The sequence below is a fragment of the Scleropages formosus genome, chromosome 5, assembly GCF_900964775.1.
Source record: "Scleropages formosus chromosome 5, fSclFor1.1, whole genome shotgun sequence".
NCBI classification, from domain to species: Eukaryota; Metazoa; Chordata; class Actinopteri; order Osteoglossiformes; family Osteoglossidae; genus Scleropages; species Scleropages formosus.
In genome coordinates, this window is record NC_041810.1 from 15,059,571 (window position 1) to 15,078,136 (window position 18,566).

Genomic DNA, 18,566 nt, shown 5'->3' on the forward strand with positions numbered 1-18,566 from the left:
CTGATTCAAAGGTGCGCTTTCAAGGCAACTACATCGCATCCTATATTCAAATGACCTTAGGTAGAATGGAAGACTTTTGGAGGTTATGGCTGGATTTTACTCACTTCTTTAATGTATTAAAATATTAATGTGCATAAAACTGGTACTTTAAGTCATCTGCTGCTTTTCAACAACAGTTCCCTTTGTGCTTGCTGAAATGTAGGACTCTATGAATTCCTTATACTGCCTTAAAAAACCTACACTCATTTCATCCGTTACTCATTCAGAATAATTCACATTATGTTGATTTTCTTAGTAATGCCGTTTGATGATGTTACTTATGCGAAAAGTCAGAAGGCCAGCTGAAGAATGGGAAGGGGCCGAGTCGAGCGTATGCTGCATTTTCACATCTGTCAGTACCTACTGTTCCCTGCTGGTTTTAGAGCTCAGCATTTTGCAGACATCGGGAGAAAGAGGATGGCCTTCTGGCCCGGTCCCGTTTTGGAGCCTGACTTGTACTGTCCCGTCCTCTTCAGAGCCACGTACCAGTTGGGGTATTTTCGGGAGCGGTACGTGTTGTAGTTGTTGGCCTCCAGTCGCTCGATGAAGTAGCATTCGTCTGTTGGGCGTCTCTGAATCAGCGGAAAAGACCCATTAGTTAGTACATTTGCACCAGTTAAATTTAAAGCAGGTATGAATAATATCATTAAAAAGGCTTTCAAAATGACCTTGTGCAGGAATGTCCAATGGATGGAATCGCGTCACTCGGATTTTCACATTTAAAGAGCAGCATTGCTTTGAGTCCAAACGACTGATCGATTCAACCGATTGATTTCAGAATCATGGCCGAGCTCAGTTGCTGTAGTGACGCTATTTGGGGCGACCTTTAAAATAGCTAACAACCGAAGACACAGTAGCCGTGCGTGTCCCACGTTGCGCACGACAGAATAGCTAGGGGCTGGACCGTGTCACGGCAACTTCTTCCTGCTGCCCACAGGGCTAGGAAATGACTCGCGCAATTTAATTACTTTCTCGAGTGGAATGTCCGGTGTTTACGTAGGTAATGTGGTTCCGTGTTAAATTACGTAGCAGTTATTTTCCAATTGTTCTGCAACACTTGTCTTCATAATGTCTCCTTTCACTTTCTTATAACATTCTAGAGGAAACATGACCGTCAATAGTTAAAATACTTCACACTATGTCACAAATGCTGGTTTGACACGTGACCCTGCTGGTTGTCGATCTCAATTTTTCCCCACTGACACCCCAGACAAAGTTTCCCTGAAGCTCGTTATACTACTGAAGAGAATCGATAAAGTGAAAAAAGTAAGGAATATAATTTTGCAATGCCTCAAAATAAAACAGAACTGCTTCACCTTTCCTCTATTTCTGTAAGTTGCTACACAAATAATTTTCTTTATTAAATATAAAAAAAAAAAAAAAGACAGTCTTTGACAACTGACCACTCATAAAATAGAGAGAACGGTCACCACTGTGTGAATGAATGAAAGAGGACAAAAATAAAAAATAGATTCTGAGGTCAAAGAAATGTATGGGAAGCTTAATGACATAAACCCTCACATCTGGCTTGGATCTTGGTTGCTCAGGGCAACTGGGTTTGCAGAACGCTGCCTGCACAACAAGGCCCCTGTTGTTCGTGAGGCCCTACCTCCAGGACCGGACCTCTTCCCTGTCTCTCTGTGAAGGCCACTCGCAAAACCTGCTCAAGGGTGACTATCACACAGCAACCAAGAACGAACCAAAATGTTTTGTCAAAACTTTTTTCAAAACTGTCAGCAGCAAGTTGTATCTGTCAGTCAACCTCACAATTCATGTACTATTGTTCTCCCTTTGAAAGCAAGACTCAATCAGTGTATAAGTGTCATTATAAAGAAATAAAATATGAATATATTCCCCAAAAAAAAAAAAAAAATATCAGACCTGCCACTGTGAATGCCTGGGGGCAGGGTGGACCATGGGAGGGGGACTTTGCGACATCCCCCACGGAAGCGAATAAGTAGCAACCCACCCCCCGGCTGACCCTTGTCCAGGTGCCCTGTCACATAATAAGCTCGTCAATGGGTGGCCAGGAGCTCCTTGTTGGGCTGCAGTGAAATACGCCTTGGGGTTAAAGCAGCGGTCAAAGCAGCTCTCTGAACTGCAAAAACCACTTCCATATGCCCACCTCTGACTGGCCACTTGTGTCCAATAGCGCTGTACTTTCACACGAAAAAGGAGCTCATCAGCATTAACTACACATGTTTTATGTACATTCTTTTTTTAATTTAATCACTTAATTGACATTTATCTTAAATGACTTCCAATGAGTGACCCATTTATGCAGCTGAGTCATTTTTGCTTTATCAATTAAGGTTAAGTACCCTTGTGGGTACTACAGCACGAAGTGGGGTTCAAACCCAGGTCCCTTTAATACAAACTTTATGGGCTATGGAACCTTCTGTTGGAGTTGAGCGGAAATACACGGTATATCTACAGTAAAGGCGAAAAGCCCCTCGGAGGGCCACGATAATGATCAGTGAGCTATCAAGTGCAATTGAGCTCGGTTGCAGAGACCACAAAGTGTGTGTGTCATGTGTCATGTCCCCTTTGAGCATTACAGGGTTGCTTCTTGCAGTGTGTTACAAGCTGAATTTGGATTATCAGAGGCAATTACAAGCCCAGAACACGCAACTATTGCTACCATGAGCACGTGGAGGAATCGCACTGTTGACCGGAAGGCACTGCGCTCTTAAGGTTCCTACGTAATCAGGCAGGTTATTTCAAATTCATTCAAAAGACCCACAGTTTAAAAGCCACTTCCATATTTTAAAAAAGGTTCAGAAGCCGAGAGGAGGATGGCAGTATGGCCGCAGCCTCCGACCCAGAGAACCTCCGTCTCCCGTGTATCTCACCAGAAGCGCACGTGACAGCGAGTAAGGAGTCGGTTAGAAACCCAGTGTGCAGGTGTAGTCTGAGGAAACCCGAGTCCTTCTCCCAGAAACCACGGGCATTCGCCCGTGACCGAGAGCCTGGCTCTCGGCTGTGCCAAGGCTGACCGCAGTAGATTTATGCTCAATAGCCGAGCCTTTATTCCTTCGGAGCTTCTGTTTACAGTTCCCACACCGGCAGCCTGCTCTGTGTTCCTGTGACTGGTGTACAGTACAAATACTTACTCTAAAGGCAATTGAGAAGTATTCTGATACACATTAATAGGGAAATATTTACAAAACCTTACATTCTTTGAGTATGACATCATTCAGAACATACAAGATGTTCTTCCTGTATAAACCTAGTGTAAGAATTGCAATGTACGCATAATGTCATCAGAAAACACTTTAAACCACCACACCGTGTGTCACTTGACGTATTGTGGGGTTTTATCTTCAAGGAACAGATTCCACCCAAAATGATGCACACCCGGCGTGATGAGCGGCACAGACGTGGAAAGAGCAGCCCAAGAGACGGAGATGTGAGGTCATTCACACAGGCCCAGAAACGCGTTTGTGTCTTCAGGGCTCACATCATTAGTTCACACCCGTTGCGCGGACAGACGGCGCGTTAGTCAAAACAAACTTCAGACAATGGGAACAACTGCAATTCTTCATGAGGTACGTAGTTCTGGGTGGGAGAATCGTGTCAAGAAAATAACATGCAAGCCTCAGATTGGTCTATTTCACAATATATGACAAAGGCAAGGCTGTTTTTCGTCACCAAGTGTTAACTTTAGAATTGAACATCTTCTTAACACCCTTCAGCTACTGTGATGAAAGCACTTCACTTATTCTGAATTAATAATCAGAAATAAAGGTCATCTAGCTATTTGTCCATGTCATAAATATCAAGCTAGCGTCCACCGTTAATACCGTGTGCGTAATACGCGTATTTCCATTCTCTAGTTCACAGTGTTCAGTCCGCAGCAGACAACCCATACTTGTCACAGGCTCTAATGTGCACCTCGAACCACTACTTGGCCAAATACTTTTTCACTCTTTTGTTTGCTTGAAAATATGTTTATACCGTGTACTGATTCATTCTTCTTCATTTCAGTGCTGGAGAACACACGTTAAACAATCATATTACTAATGTGATCTATCCAAACTAATCTTTCTCAACAAGGCTCCTCCCGGGGAAACAAAACAGGCAGCTGATAGATTATGTTGTGGAAACTCACCATCCCAAACAGTCTCCCGTCGGCATTCATGGCAAGGTATCGGTTGGCCGAGAGTCCCTTTATCACCACTTCTCCAACTGACGTCGCCTGGAGCTGTAGCTTGACTGAAATGACAGAATCGTCACACATCAACAAGGTCTCCCTGTGGTCATTTTGATACATTTTTCTTTTTTTTAATAAAAAAAAAAAATTTACATGGCGTTCTGTCCCCCCCCCAAATATATCCCTAGCAAACGGGCTGCAGTCCCTTGAACACCAGGCAAAGTGACCTACGGGGATCTGCCAAAAGCTTTGCCCTCCGCATGGTGTCAGACATGGCAAAGTGGAAGTGGAAAGAGACTGTTTATAGTGTCTCCGACTCACATTCTTCCGTTTAATGTTCCACTCTTCTCTCCCAAAAAAAACAGGAAGGGTCAAGCGGTGACCTTGCTCTGCCGCATGACAAAAAAACCAATTCCAGTCTGTTTAACACTTCTTAACCTTCCTCGCGAAATAAGGCTCTCTTCAGGATGCGCTATAAAGTCATACATGAAAAAATAGCTGAAGAGGACACAAGCTGCATGCTTAAATAGCCCCTGTGCATCAGACTGTAGAAACGCAGAGTTTTATAAGCGGCCGAAATGAGGAAATGTCGTAGGAACCACCGGAGGGACGGGAGACGCAGTCTGACGATAACCTCGGCTGCTCTACATCTCAAACGGAATAAAAGGGGATATCTGTAACTTATGCAAGACTCCGTCGCCCCGTGTTTATCTGAGATCACGACTGGACACGAACAGATTGTTCACCGAAGGAGAAGGAGGAGGCGCCAAGCTCCCCCCAGGCTTGGCAGGATTACGGCGGCGGGATCTTCGACATTAGTCAGCGATCACATTTTTCACCTTCCGATGGCATTGAAATCATGGATTATCAACTCTGCATCCAGTACCATTACACAGCGGTGTCTGCCTACATCTGCCTGTCAGAACTTTTCATGTGGTTTTGGTCAATGAACAAATCTTTTTTTCCCCCCCAGTGACTAAGTTTACCAAATAAACACAAGGTTTTACATTTCGCATGATATTTCTTCTCTGTCAGGACAAGTTAAATTTCGGGCCTACTGTCCTTGGATACACTTGCCTCACTACGGTCTATTTTGGGTTTCCAGACCAAACTCTGGTGACGATATTCTAAGAACCAAGAAATAGCGGTTACTCTGCGGACACAGCTTGTGTAAACGCTTTTAATTATTTGCGCTCGACATAATTGCTTTCCCATCTTATGTAGCTACGTACTGTAACGCCCAATCCTACGTTTCAAGAAATGCCTGACAGGTCCTCTGTCTTCGAATTCCAAATCTGGTTTTAGTTGAAAGTGTTTCTCGTTGGAAGTTTCTTAACAGAAAAGAAAACATCAGTTTCGATGAATAGCGCCGTAAGTATTCTTATGAAGCAATACGCAGTCGTGAGTAAAGCCGCCCTTCTGCCAAAAGCATTGTCCTGTGGACTTCACAGATTATATGTACGCAACGGGACAAGAAGGTAGCGTGACGGCGGATCTTCTCCCACTACAAGACTTTTGCACGTGAATGACCGTGAAGAGCTGATCGATGCCATTTACACATTTGTACCCCAGGTCTTACCAACACACTTCAAACAGGCTTTTTTCTTCCTATTCTTCTACAAGCTATTAAGCTTTGCGGGGTGTTTAATCCCTCTTGGCCCGAGTCTAAACAAGAGAGCAGCATGCACTTATCGGGCAACGGGGCTGCTCTCCGCTAATTTGATTTCCTGTAACAGATGGTCATAACCGAAAACAGACCGTCGGCGCTCTGAATGCAACCATGTGAGATGGACGGAGGTGGAAAACAGGCCGGAACAGCTGTCTGACCGCTTTCATCCTTCACCCTGAACGCTGATCGTGAGCCTCTTTGCACAACTAATCAGTATTTTCCTTCTCCAGCGAGTGAGTTGAGTTCCACACAAAACAGTTAACATCTCTAAGACGTTTTCTTCTCCTTTCATGAAAATACTTGTCTATTCTCATCTCAGCGTCTTAAAAGAGAAAAGTAAACGCTGCCTTCTGCTATAAATGTCTGTCAGTACAGGTCAACAGTGAGACCGCTGTCACGGAAAACAATCCAAGCTCTGTTCGAAGGACATTTTTGTTGACTATTCTTCATTTAGCTGACGCCATTGTACGAGGTGACAGATCGCTGCGCTACATTGCGTTGCGTAAACAGACACGTTAGAAATGTTTGTATCTATGCCTACACACAATCTGATTAATTACTGAAGCGATATGAGTAAAGTGCTTTTTGTCCAAATGCACAAATGTGATTCCCTTCCGGGCGTTTCAGGCTACAACGCTCCGAGCCTCAAATCCTCGTCTTCAATCTCTGCCTTCCGAGGTCAGAGCCGGAGGGGATTTGTGCACCTGCTACCGCCGTCCGACCGCCTGCAGTTGTGCGGAGTGACCGTGTCGGGGACAGGAAGACCGTTTCCCCAACGTCCGGACTTAGCATCATACAACTTCCATCGCAACAATCACTGCTGATGAACTGTCAGACTGGAGTAGTATTTCAACCTTAATGACTTCCGCAGCCGCTCACACTCACACTCACATGTCTGATGCCAGTTAGCTGTGCGAAGGGAACACCCTGTTTGGAAGTACAAAGGGTATTTCCTTATGATGGAAGGATCGCTCTACTGTTTCCTCCTCCATCAGACTAGACGACATCTCCGTGATGTTCTCAGAAATGGCAGGCTTTTGGTCTCACTATTTAAGATTAAGTGCTGCACGAAAATCAACCTTTATTCTGAAACATACCAGTCACTTTAATTTGAAACAATAATGTTGTTTACTGTGTTGTAAACATTGAAGTAAATTTCGTCAAACAATAGGATTTCACTTTCATTTTCACTTTCAACGTGTCTACTATGACACAGTCCTTTGCCACTCATTTGCCAATAAAAGCGATACCCTTTCTCCCATTTTTATATTTCCGGCAACGAAATGTTTTCTCATACAGTTTACACGGCAGGCAACGGGTTAGACACTGCATCAGTAATGTAGCTTCTATACAAATAAATTCTCAAATTGAGTGACTCTTCCAACACTAATTAATTTATCACCGTAAAAATATTCCACTTTCATAGCCATACCTGGCAGCTGGCGTTTAACATCCCCTGCTTGATATATAAAAAATATCAGAATAAATTTCAGTACTGATCATGTCAAAGATTTTTTAAATTTATTTCACCTCAAGTGTCCATTTTAATTGGTCAATGTCAATCTGTCACCACGACTAAACATAAGCAAACGAACAATGCGGACAGAGGAGATGACCGGCAAACGGCTTCAAAAGAAATATTTAGTTGGAACAGATTTCTGACAAAAAAGGCAGAACTTTTCACCGTGTTCCTTCTGTGTATGTGTGTGTGTGTAAATCAGAGATTTAAAGGACAAATCAATCATTTTCAGCATATAACTCTTTCTGCCTGAGTTCCAGGTAATGAGAGAGTGTGATGTTTTGGTGAAATGTGCCATCCCTGGCAGTCCATCGCAAGGGGGAGGGGGGTCACCATAGGACAGACAACGCGAAGCCCTCAGTTAACCTCTCCAGGAAATTGCCTTGACCATTTCGTTCGCACGAACTTGCTATAAGTGGGAGCCATGAACAACTCGCAGTGTGTGAATAACAAGGAAGCACACAGTAGGTTTGCTTCACGGGAAAACTGAGGTCAGTGCCCATGTGCACTGGGTCTGAGTGGGTGCAGCACTCCAGGAAAATGAATAAAGAATCCTTGTTGCTGTGAGAGAACCCTGAGGAAAAAGGACGGCAGTACTCACTGTGGGGATCGCTCTTGTCCCGAATGCCGTCCACCCTGCCGTCGGGGTGTATCCTCAGAAAGTACCCCCCGTTTTTACAGTACAGCCTCTTGGGCTCCTTGAAGTTGCCCGGGGGGAACGTGCCACTGCCCCCGTCCTCGGGTACGGCAGGGAGGGTCGTGATGTCCCCGGACGCCATCTGGTCCAGGCTCCTGGTCTGCACGCTTCCTGGCCGGAGTGCTGCTGCCGCTGCCGCCGCTGCCGCCGCCGCTGCCGCTCCTCCTCCTCGGTAAGGCCAGCGGTGCGCTGCGGAGAATAGGAGCTCTGGCTAAGGGATCGCCGTGAAGATGGCGCGCATTCCTCGGTGCGGGAGGAGAAAAGTGGCAGCGGAGCAGAGTGGAGCGGAATGAAGCGGAGCAGAGCAGAGCAGAGCAGAGAAGGGACCCTCCTCCTTCGCTGCCTCTTGTTCTCCCGCTAAGCAGGAGGAGGTGTAGCAGGGAGAGGCGCTGGATTCTCACATTCGTGCTATCAGACAGACAGGTCCCCCCACCCCACCGATTTCTCTGGCTCTGTCATCTACAGAGGCCCAGCTGGTGAAGGCGCAGTTGGGAATCAGTGTAATGTTACCTCCAGGGCCCCAGAGCGCATGCGTCAACACCCCGCCCCCCTATTCACACACACACACACACACACAAACACACATGGACAGACAGGACCATGCCCCCTTTTACTCTCTCTCCTTCTCCACCCGGGGGAGGGTTGACACCACCAATTCTGTCACGTGGCCTTCTTGGCAACCAGGAGGTCCTGCAACAGAAAGGTACAACAGTTTGGAATTATGAAAGATAGACCGCTGGGGGACATTAGTCTGAGGCCTGATGTAAAATAAAAAAAAAAAAAAAAAAAGAAAAACACACACGTCAGGTCAGACACAACAATTGCTGATGCTCTTCAAAACTCTTCAATTACATTTCACACTGAACGAGTTGAAAGGTGTTAAAACCAACGCTCCCGTGAACAGTTACCATTACATGTTGTATTTTGAAGATGCTGCTCTTTGCTTTTAGCAGCTTGGACGCCTTCTGAACTCATTGAACAACAGCGTGTGCTGCGGTATAAGAACAAGGTCCCAGTTCCCCAAAGGTGAGCCGCATCACCCTAGAGGTGGAGAGACTGAAATTCACAGAAAACTGTCACGTTGGCCTGAACGGAAAGAGTTCGAAGTTGACCCTGGCCTGAAATAGCGCCCCACGGCTCCCTCAGCATGGTGCCAAGGGAAGGCGTGGGGGAGTTGGACCTGGCCATGCCCCCACAAGACTGCCTCCAAGGTCAACATGAGAGGAGAGGAATGTTATGCAACTTACCTGCTCACCAAGTTCACACTATGCCCATATTTCAACCTCCATTTTCTACTGCGCACCCCGTGTGCCAACCGCTCTGTGATCGGGACCTTGAGCCAAACTTGCGGTCAGCATGTGTTTTAACACTGGCGTCACTCAAGACACTGTTTTGATGCAGCTAGTGAGCTCCTAGATCACTCATAACAGTTTCCAGTGAAGTGAAACAGCCACGTTATTCTGACAGGTCCGGGGCGATAAAGGTCTGAAACCAACGGTTGCATTCCAGCACTGGAACGCACAACATTTCCGTAAAAAGCCCTAATTTTTCCAGTGAAATTCAAGGCATAGAAATGCTCTGCAGACAAAATCAAAGCCCCAGAGGGTGGGTCTCTGAGGGATTTCAGCTCAAGATCAACAATAAATCAAATGTGATTGAAGTCCCTTTATAAAGATCATTTGGGGATAGCAAAATCTCACCATATTTTTTTGTCCCATTGAGTCTATTTTACGCTGTGGCTGGATGAACATTGCGGCGTAGAGAAAACCTCAGCTGCGCATGCACATCCTGCCACATCTGACAGCTGCAGTTGGATGAATGAACTGCATCCTCCACGGAAAGGAACTCCAGCACGTCAGATGGCTTCGTCGCCATTCCAGCTTAATTCGAGCACTATTAATTGAACTTCTATTACTGTGTTGTTGAAAAAGTTTTACGTAAACAGTTGTGCCGCTGCACATTTCTTTTACTCTGTACTGCTACTTTATTTTGCCCGACTTTACATATTTATACAGCTGTAAATTTTTACTGGAGCACTTCAGACTAAGTACCTTGCACAATATCACAATGCCAAGGGCCCTACTGTGCCAAGCCAACAGTTTCGAGGCAGAATGTTTTAGTTCTTAAACAGTACAGTACTTGCAAAATTAAAAGCTTTTCTTCATGTAAACCTCTTCCCTCGGTTCTGTTGTAGCCTGTCATGGATTCACCATCACTGTCACGCTGATGATATCCCAAATATCACTGCTTGACTCTCATCTCTGATCGGAGGACTCATCACTACCTTCCACTCAACATCTTCAAAACGGAGATCCTTCGCCTCCCAGCTGGCCCGTCCACTTGTCGAGAAGCCTCTACCACACTGGAAAACCCGCTCATTTCATCTACCTCATCGGTTAAAAGTCTGGGAGTAATGACCCACTGGAGTCTCTGATGAAGGGGGCACGATGGCGCAGTGGGTTGGACCGGGTCCGTCTCTCCGGTGGGTCTGCAGTTCGAGTCCCACTTAGGGTGCCTTGTGACAGACTAGTGTCCTGTCCTGGGTGTGTCCCCTCCCCCTCCAGCCTTACGCCCTGAGTTGCCGGGTTGGGCTCCGGTTCTCTGTGACCCCGTATGGGACAAGCGGTTCAGAAAGTGTGTGTGTGTGTGAGTCTCTGATGAACGCACTGTTGCCATAACCTGGTCCTGCAGATACATCCTGCTTGGCACCTGCCCTTAACTAAAACACCTGACAATTTGTTGTCCAGGCCATGGGGATATCTCACCTGGAGTACCGCAACTACTCACTACTAATCTCCTGTCTGGCCTGCTCCATCAAACCTCTCTGTCTGATATAAACCACATTTCCATGCACAGAGCAAAAAAGAACAGTGAGGAGCACAGCACTTGTTTGCTCCCACATCTCGTGTACAACTTCTCATCCCTTTACCTCCATCCAGGCAGCTGTGCGTTTCCTACCATGATAATGTCTGTCTGTCTTTAATTTATCGTGCGTGTGACTCTGGCCATTTAACTGCTCGTGTCCCATTCGCACAACAGCTCGTAAACTTTAGACAATACCGACCTTGCACCACAGGCATTCCAAACCAAAACCAAAAATGTTCTCCTCCTTCCAGCTGTGCTGCTTCAAAACGACTATGCGTGTTTTTAAAGGTTTTGCGTTTCCAGGGATGTTCTGAAATGTTTTAATAGCCCTCTCTGTGTTTTTAACATTTCTAATGTACCTTCCGTTAAGGCTATGGAGACGAAGTGGACGCACCGCTGAAGCTGAAAGAGGAAATGCCCTCGTCGTCTTGTCCTCTCAGCCACCTCCAGTGCCTTCCGGCAACTCACTGGATCCCATTCAACTGGACAAAGAAAGCTTCATTGTAGGACGGCTCAGGCTGCAGCCCACACAGATTAGAACATACGCTTCTGTACAGGCACACGCGGGATTAAAATAGAAATGTTAACCTGCCGGCTGATCAGTAATTACAAACCTGTTACAATTACTGTTCACTTAGCATCTGAGGGGGCAAAAGTTTGTTTTGCCAACAGAAAACAAATCACTATTTTGAGATTGTACTTTTATTTATTCGAGGAACAGCTGTCTTTCATTTAAATTCCAGCCCATGTCTCTAATGACATCTAGCTCAAACTAGGAGTTACTGAAAGGTCACCCAGCAGTTTTAGCAGGGAATGGCTATTTAAAGAGCATTTACTGAAAAACTTAAGAAAAGTAGAAAATGACAGGGGACCTGACATCTCTATTTGGTCCCGAAAACCGAGCAGATATGGGCAGTTCCGGGCAGTTACACGCAAAGCGTTTTCAGTAGAACCAGTCTGTGCCTTGACTTTCTGGACTTGGCTTCCATTTCGGGTTTGTATCACTTTTCGTTTATCTTGTTATTTAACTGCAGAATGAGTCCCCTCAAGACCCAAGGCCTCGCTCTAATGATGTCATTTCTATTAAACCTCATCTTTCTTTTTTTAAGAATTAAAGGAGTTTACTACACCTACATTTTACTACTAGATGATGTTAATCAGACTTACCATATGTTGTCCAGATGTCTGAGTCTGATTTGCAAACTCTATACGGCGTTTTATTTTTAAAGAATTAGCTAACAAACTACTATTGACAGAAACCATTTGTTAAAAATGTGATTTTTTTTTTCCCAACGTTAGTTAATATGAGGTCTAAAACGCACTAATTTCTGAAACATAATGTGGGCTACAATTTCATGATACTTGTAGATGGTACTTGTACCTATGACAATAAACTTGAACATGTCTTAACATTATACAGCGAATGTAAAATCTCCAGATATGCGCCCCCCCCCTCCCCTCCCGCACTCAGCCCCTTTACTGGCTTTAGTTTGGCTACTTCTTGGGGGGTCGTTCGGCTGTTTACATGCGATGTCTCCCTCTAGTGGTACAAGTCACCCAGCAAGCCGTCAAACAAGCTATACCTTCAGTGAAAAGTCCACATTGAATACTAATAAACAATCATTATAATCACAATATGGAACAAGCGGTTCTGAAGATGTGTGTGTGTGTGTGTGTATAATCACAATAGTGAAAAATGCCAAACTTTTAGATTCTTGTTAATGCAGGGAAAGAGAATTCTGAAGTGTAAAATGCACAGCTGCTTTTTTAGTGTAATGATAGATATATTTTTTTATACTGTTGACTTTGTAGATTAAGTCGCAAAAGATAGATTGAATGAAAAATTAAACTGAATTTTCATTAAAATTATGACAACATACAAATGGGCAAATAACCCTCGAGTGCGTAAGTTGCGTAAATACGAGGTACTCGTAAAAAGACGCCTTTCTTCGTTGCATAGCAACCGTGCGCTCCATTGCTACGGCGAGGCGCTTCCGAGGGAAAAGAGAGGAAGAGCGGCAAGAACTGTAGACTATCAGTGGCTTCATAGTTGACGGTCTTTTTTTTAAAACTAGGTTATTTTAACATCTTTTTCTTTCCCTGTTGATCCGGGCAGCTGTAATTAATTTGCTGTGGTGAAATATCGACGTGGTGGCGGTTGTTCTTTCTGTGTAGCAACCGACGTCTGTGTGTTTGGACGGGTTCGCCACCAACAACACACACTCTGGCTGGAAATCGTCATGGTGAGTATTCCCAAAAAAAAAAAAAAAAAAAAATGGCAGTAAACGCTAGAAAGTTTTAGGAATAACTGCTGCGAAAACCTTCTTTCGGCCGGCCAATGCCATTCCCCCATTGTGTTGTCGCGGAACTGCGGGCTACTTAGCATGGCGGGAAATGGAGAACGCTAAGCTGCAAGAAGCTGCCTCGGGGCTCGAGCTCACGAGAGTGCTGCGCGCTGAGCTCTTCGCGCGCCCTGTGACGCGCCATTGATTTCTCCGCGCGCCCTCGGACACAGCTGGACGCGCCACGACGGCTACTGTTAGCTTCAGCGTTAGCATCGCCGCCCGAAGCGTCACTCCGGGACGAACATTACGGTAGCTACGCAAGTGCCTGTTGTTGTACCGCCCCGCAGCTACCCGTGGAAGTGGGCACATCATGTACTACATGTAGGCAGTTCTGTTCCGTTTTCTAGTGAACTCCCGAGCGCAAACACGATGAAAAGCGACGAGACACAATGAATGATTTCGACTCGGAACGTTATCGCGTGTTCTGCGCGTGCAGATTATATTATTGTGGCGAACAGCCAGGTTAATAAGAATGGGGACCGCGAGGAGCGCTTCGTTCGTTCGTTCGTTCGTTCGACCGGGACGGTGTCCAGTCCACACACGCAACTCGGCACAAACTAAGGCCGCTCTCGCTTGTTGTGTTTGAAACTTAGGCGTCCGCTTCCAGGAAGGCGCCCTCTGCGAACCCGCGCAAGAAAGCGGCGGGGCCCAAGCCGGAGCTCACGGAGGAGCAGAAGCTGGAGATCCGAGAGGCCTTTGACCTCTTCGACACCGACGGGTCGGGGACCATCGACGTGAAAGAGCTCAAGGTATTTCTTTCTTTCGTCGTGTCGGGCTGTCACCGACACACACAGGCCCTGCGGCGCTCTCCATCTAGAAATAATATTAATAATAATACTAGTAATAAAGCCTGGGCAAACTCAGAGAAGGGCGCTGCGGGGATGACGTCACACGCGCACATGAATTACTGTGCCCCCCGCAACCCCCACAAGAGGCACTGTACTGTTCACTCCCAGTCACTCCTCTTCTCTCTACCGCCTCATTTGAAGAGAGATGGCCCGTCGCTTTTCCACATTGTACACGCATTTCTTAGTATCTACTTTCAGCTTCCTTTGTTTCCTTTCCTCCACTTTTATTTCACACCCCCAACATCCTGTCACATGTACCTCTCGAGTGGGAGGACCACTGCCAACAGCCAAGTGACACACACACACACACACACACACACACACACACACCAGCTGGTGCTTTTCCCTGTCTGCTGGTCAACTAGCACCACAGTAATTTTAAAGATTAATTTAAAAGTCTCGCACCAATATTTCATACCAGACATATCCTTTAAGAATGACTAGTCCCTGCATTTTGTGAGGCCCCTGGTTACAATCAATTTGCAGTGATTTTGATGATATTCAACGTGGAATCTATCAGTAAACAAAGTATGTAACAATTTGACATCTCACATTCACACTTTTTCAGACTGACATTTTTGCATTTACTGAATTGATTTCAAGTGACTATCAGAGTTATGAAGCTGGATTTTCCTGTAGCAGCTGGAAGTACGTTGCTTGATGGTATTACAGCAATACCTGTTTCTTACACCTTGACAAATTCCAGCCGTAATAACGCGTAACCGCTACGCTACCTGCTGTCAGGTATGCTGCGGTAAAGCCGACAACTTGCACAAGTCTGTCCACGGAACGCCTCGCATCGGGAGACGGTGGTCAGATTTCCCTTTTCCCAGCGTTCCGCCACCCATCAGAACCGTGGAACACAATGTCTGTACAAAAGAAACCGCCACTGCTTTTCAAAGAAGTGCAGCTGTAATACTGACAAATCTTGGCAAAGATGTGGCGTGAGACAGGTTACTGAGAGCTGGGGTTGGCTCATGTATGAGACTGAAATGCAGTGTGTCCACCTTTGTACCTGTTCACATAGACCTTAAAAATATTACATTTAAAAGGTGTGATGTAGCACCAAGTGAAGGAAGTAGCCCTTCATTTCTACATGCAATTTGCAGACTCAGAAGCTCAGACACACACACACACACACCCTCGATCTTAAGTCTTAGAATCCAGGTCCAGCTAAGATTTTACAGTGTGTGCTTAACACCAATTGGCATCATTTTGCTTTTTGTTCAATATGGAACAAAAAATATATCTTTGAGCTTGCTATTTTAGTACTGTAAATTTCAAATTTGTTGAGTATTTAAGAATCACTGAAGACTTTTTCTCAGTGCTTCACTGGGGAGAATCGCAACACTTCTGTGGTCTTTCCCTAAATCTGACTGTATTCCACTCGGATTGCTCATTATTTTAAATTTTTCGGGATTACTGCGAACAATCTGGCTGAGTCCTACTTTAACCACATTATTTATTTGATGCAAAATTCAAAATTTCTGCCTTAGCCAGCCTTCCACTCCACCACTGGAAGCTGAGAACTGTACATATGAAATCCACAGATGTTTACGGTATCTATCGACGTAAAGTATTTTGTGAATCCTACCATTTCTTGACTTGACCTTCATTATATAATGGCTATTGCAGGTGGCAATGCGTGCCTTGGGCTTTGAGCCTAAAAAGGAAGAAATAAAGAAGATGATTGCTGACATCGACAAGGAGGGATCTGGCACAATTGACTTCAATGATTTCTTAAGCATGATGACACAAAAAATGGTGAGTCTGAGGAACATCCTGGTACAACGGCCGTTGCACCTGAGAGCACAGTGAGATGACTGAGATATCCATAATGAGGAGTCTGTGTTAGACAAGTGCTTTGGTTAGCGCAACACAAAGTATATATTACTGGAAGCCACAATTTCAACAGCCCAAACTGTAAAATGTTACTTTTTTGCAGTTATGCACTTTCTGGACACATTAACTATAATTTTTTTCCCATTAAGAACATGTTTTGCCTGAAGTATTTAAATTTGTGAAGAAGGCATGAACTTGAAATTACAGTAAAGCAGAAGCAGCATCATATCCTATTTTGGTTTCAGTGGAAAAAAAAATATAAATTTTGAAAACATTTAATGTTTACATTAAAGCATTTTCTTTTTCAAATATTTGTTATTGTAGAGTGAGAAGGACTCAAAGGAGGAAATCCTGAAGGCCTTTCGGCTGTTTGATGATGATGGCACTGGAAAAATCTCTTTCAAGAATCTCAAACGGGTTGCCAAAGAACTCGGTGAGAACCTGACAGACGAAGAGCTTCAAGTAAGTCATTCATAACGAAACTTTCCGTGACATTGTTAAATATCTCCTTGCCTTTAGACCATTTCATTGTTATTCTTGGATTCCCCGTCGTTGACTGTTGTTTTCCTCACCAGGAAATGATTGATGAAGCTGACAGAGATGGGGATGGGGAAATAAATGAGCAGGAATTTCTTAGGATAATGAAGAAGACCAATCTGTATTGAAAATTTTGGGACATTCTTATTCCTGTAACATGATAAAGTTCAAGAAAAAACCTGTTTGTGTATATTATCTACTCAACTTTAAGGATGTAAAAATTACTTTTATAAACATAACAAATTATAGTTTTGTAAAATAACATTCCATTTTAATCTTCATCTAGAACTGCATTATTTACATGTTGATCACTAAATAGCATAATTGCATCTCAAAGTCCTTCAAGTGATTCCTGAGTTGTGATTTACTCTGCTAGTTTTTACCAAAGCGATTGACAATCTTAAATATATATACAGGCTGGAGAATTTAATGAATGTTAGTACCTTGCTTCATTGTTTACAAGACTTCAGATTACAATATGGTGTCCTAACCACTATTCTGCTGTGTCACCTTTTTTTTTTCTTTTTAACACTTCTGGGAAATCAAGAAAGTCTATAGGAAGTACTCTTCTTGCCCATTAGAGGGCACTAAATATTGCATTGGGTCCAATTTTACCCAAAATATGACCCAATGGAGTACATAATTCCCTAATAATATCTGAAAATAATATGCCTCATTGCCTACACTGGTTCTCAACTCTCATTTCAATAACTAATTTTGACCTTTCAAACAAAAATTCAAGATTACACTAATATAGATATTTAGAGTAAGGGTAAAATAACCTATAAACAAACACACACACACTGTCTAAAACCACTTGTCCCAAGTGGGGCTGGGGCGAGCTAGAGCCTAACCTGGCAATACGGGGCGCAAGGCTGGAGGGAGAGGGGACACACCCAGGATGGGATGCCAGTCCATTGCAAGGAACCCCAAACAGGACTTTGAACCCCAGACCCACCAGAGAGCAGGACCTGGCCAAACCCACTGCGCCACCATGCCACCGCATCCCCCCTCCTATAAATTCAGAAATGATCAGTTGATGAATTTAAAATGTTTAATACTGATACACTGATTTTGAAATGCCATTCTCTAAAAATCTTGCACAATGTACATAACACCCCATTCTGAAAATAGGGACATCTGTGGTGATGGATTATGAAGTATTTAAAGGATTACAGAAAACATATACATTCTGGAGACACTAAGGTTGGCCCCAACAGGACAAGAAAAACCTCAAAGACACTAATACCCTGGTGTCAGCCCACAAGTTGAAAGGCTGAGGTGGAGGGCTTTGACACCTATTTCCTATTCCACATAAATACTGCTAGTCATTATCATTTCCCTCAGAGTAGAAGTGACATACTTCTAGTCATTTTCTTGACAGGAGTACAATATAAATGCTAACTAGTATGTGAATGTAGAAAGTGTTAGGTGACACTTGTCCGTGGTGACTTGCAGTGCTAGATACGGTACACTGAACTCCCCACAATTATTCACCCATTTATATTGCAGAACCAGGTAACACACACACAAAGGAAATGTAAAGTCGCCAGTTCACGTAAAACTTGTCACGGCACTGTGGAAACTGTAATATTAAACTTAATGTACAAATACTGCAGTAAGAAACCTCTTTGCATAATCAGACCGTTATTGCAAAAGCTCTGGTATGTTTTTCATAGCACCTACACTTGGGATGACGTCTCATGATTAAACTTTTCCAGATATGACCCAGCAACTGCCAGCTTTTGATGTTTTTTAAGGTCGAACCACAACGTTGCCTCAAACGGGACAGAGACAGGACCCTAAGCTTGAATGGGATGGACAAATACCCTCACTTTTGGAAATGGTACAACAATTTGCCATTCCGTAATCTTTCCACTTTCCAAAACAGCCTGGTACCCTGTGAAACATACCGCGGCTTTTCATTTGACAACTACACTCACACCCATAGCGCTAATAAAACAAGTTGAACAGTAAACATTTAATTTCACAAGAGTTAATTTTATTTTTAAGCTGTTCACACAATTTTGGTGTCTTGAGCAGCTCAAGAGT

The 18,566-nt window shown here is 44.3% G+C and overlaps 2 protein-coding genes across 4 annotated transcripts; one reads left to right on the plus strand and one right to left on the minus strand.

Annotated features, from left to right (window-relative positions):
* Window positions 1–405: 405 nt before the first annotated feature.
* Window positions 406–12,239, minus strand: fgf2 (fibroblast growth factor 2). Of its 3 annotated transcripts, none has more exons than XM_029251630.1 (5): window positions 12,110–12,239; window positions 11,337–11,424; window positions 7,982–8,767; window positions 4,151–4,254; window positions 406–611 (listed from the first exon to the last, which is right to left on the minus strand). In XM_029251630.1, the coding sequence occupies exons 3-5, from the start codon at window positions 8,157–8,159 to the stop codon at window positions 426–428; spliced, it is 468 nt and encodes a 155-aa protein (XP_029107463.1). In that variant the 5' UTR covers window positions 8,160–8,767; window positions 11,337–11,424; window positions 12,110–12,239; the 3' UTR covers window positions 406–425. The 3 variants fall into 3 exon arrangements, with proteins under 3 accessions (XP_029107463.1, XP_029107462.1, XP_018615176.1); XM_029251629.1 differs by having other exon boundaries at window positions 11,302–11,424; XM_018759660.2 differs by lacking the exon at window positions 12,110–12,239 and having other exon boundaries at window positions 11,302–11,757.
* A 640-nt stretch (window positions 12,240–12,879) lies between these two features.
* cetn4 (centrin 4) lies at window positions 12,880–17,040 on the plus strand. The gene is made up of 5 exons (XM_018759658.1): window positions 12,880–13,185; window positions 13,881–14,036; window positions 15,771–15,899; window positions 16,302–16,439; window positions 16,553–17,040. Exons 1-5 carry the CDS (start codon window positions 13,183–13,185, stop codon window positions 16,640–16,642), a joined length of 516 nt encoding a protein of 171 aa, XP_018615174.1. The 5' UTR covers window positions 12,880–13,182; the 3' UTR covers window positions 16,643–17,040.
* The last annotated feature ends 1,526 nt before the right edge of the window (window positions 17,041–18,566 follow it).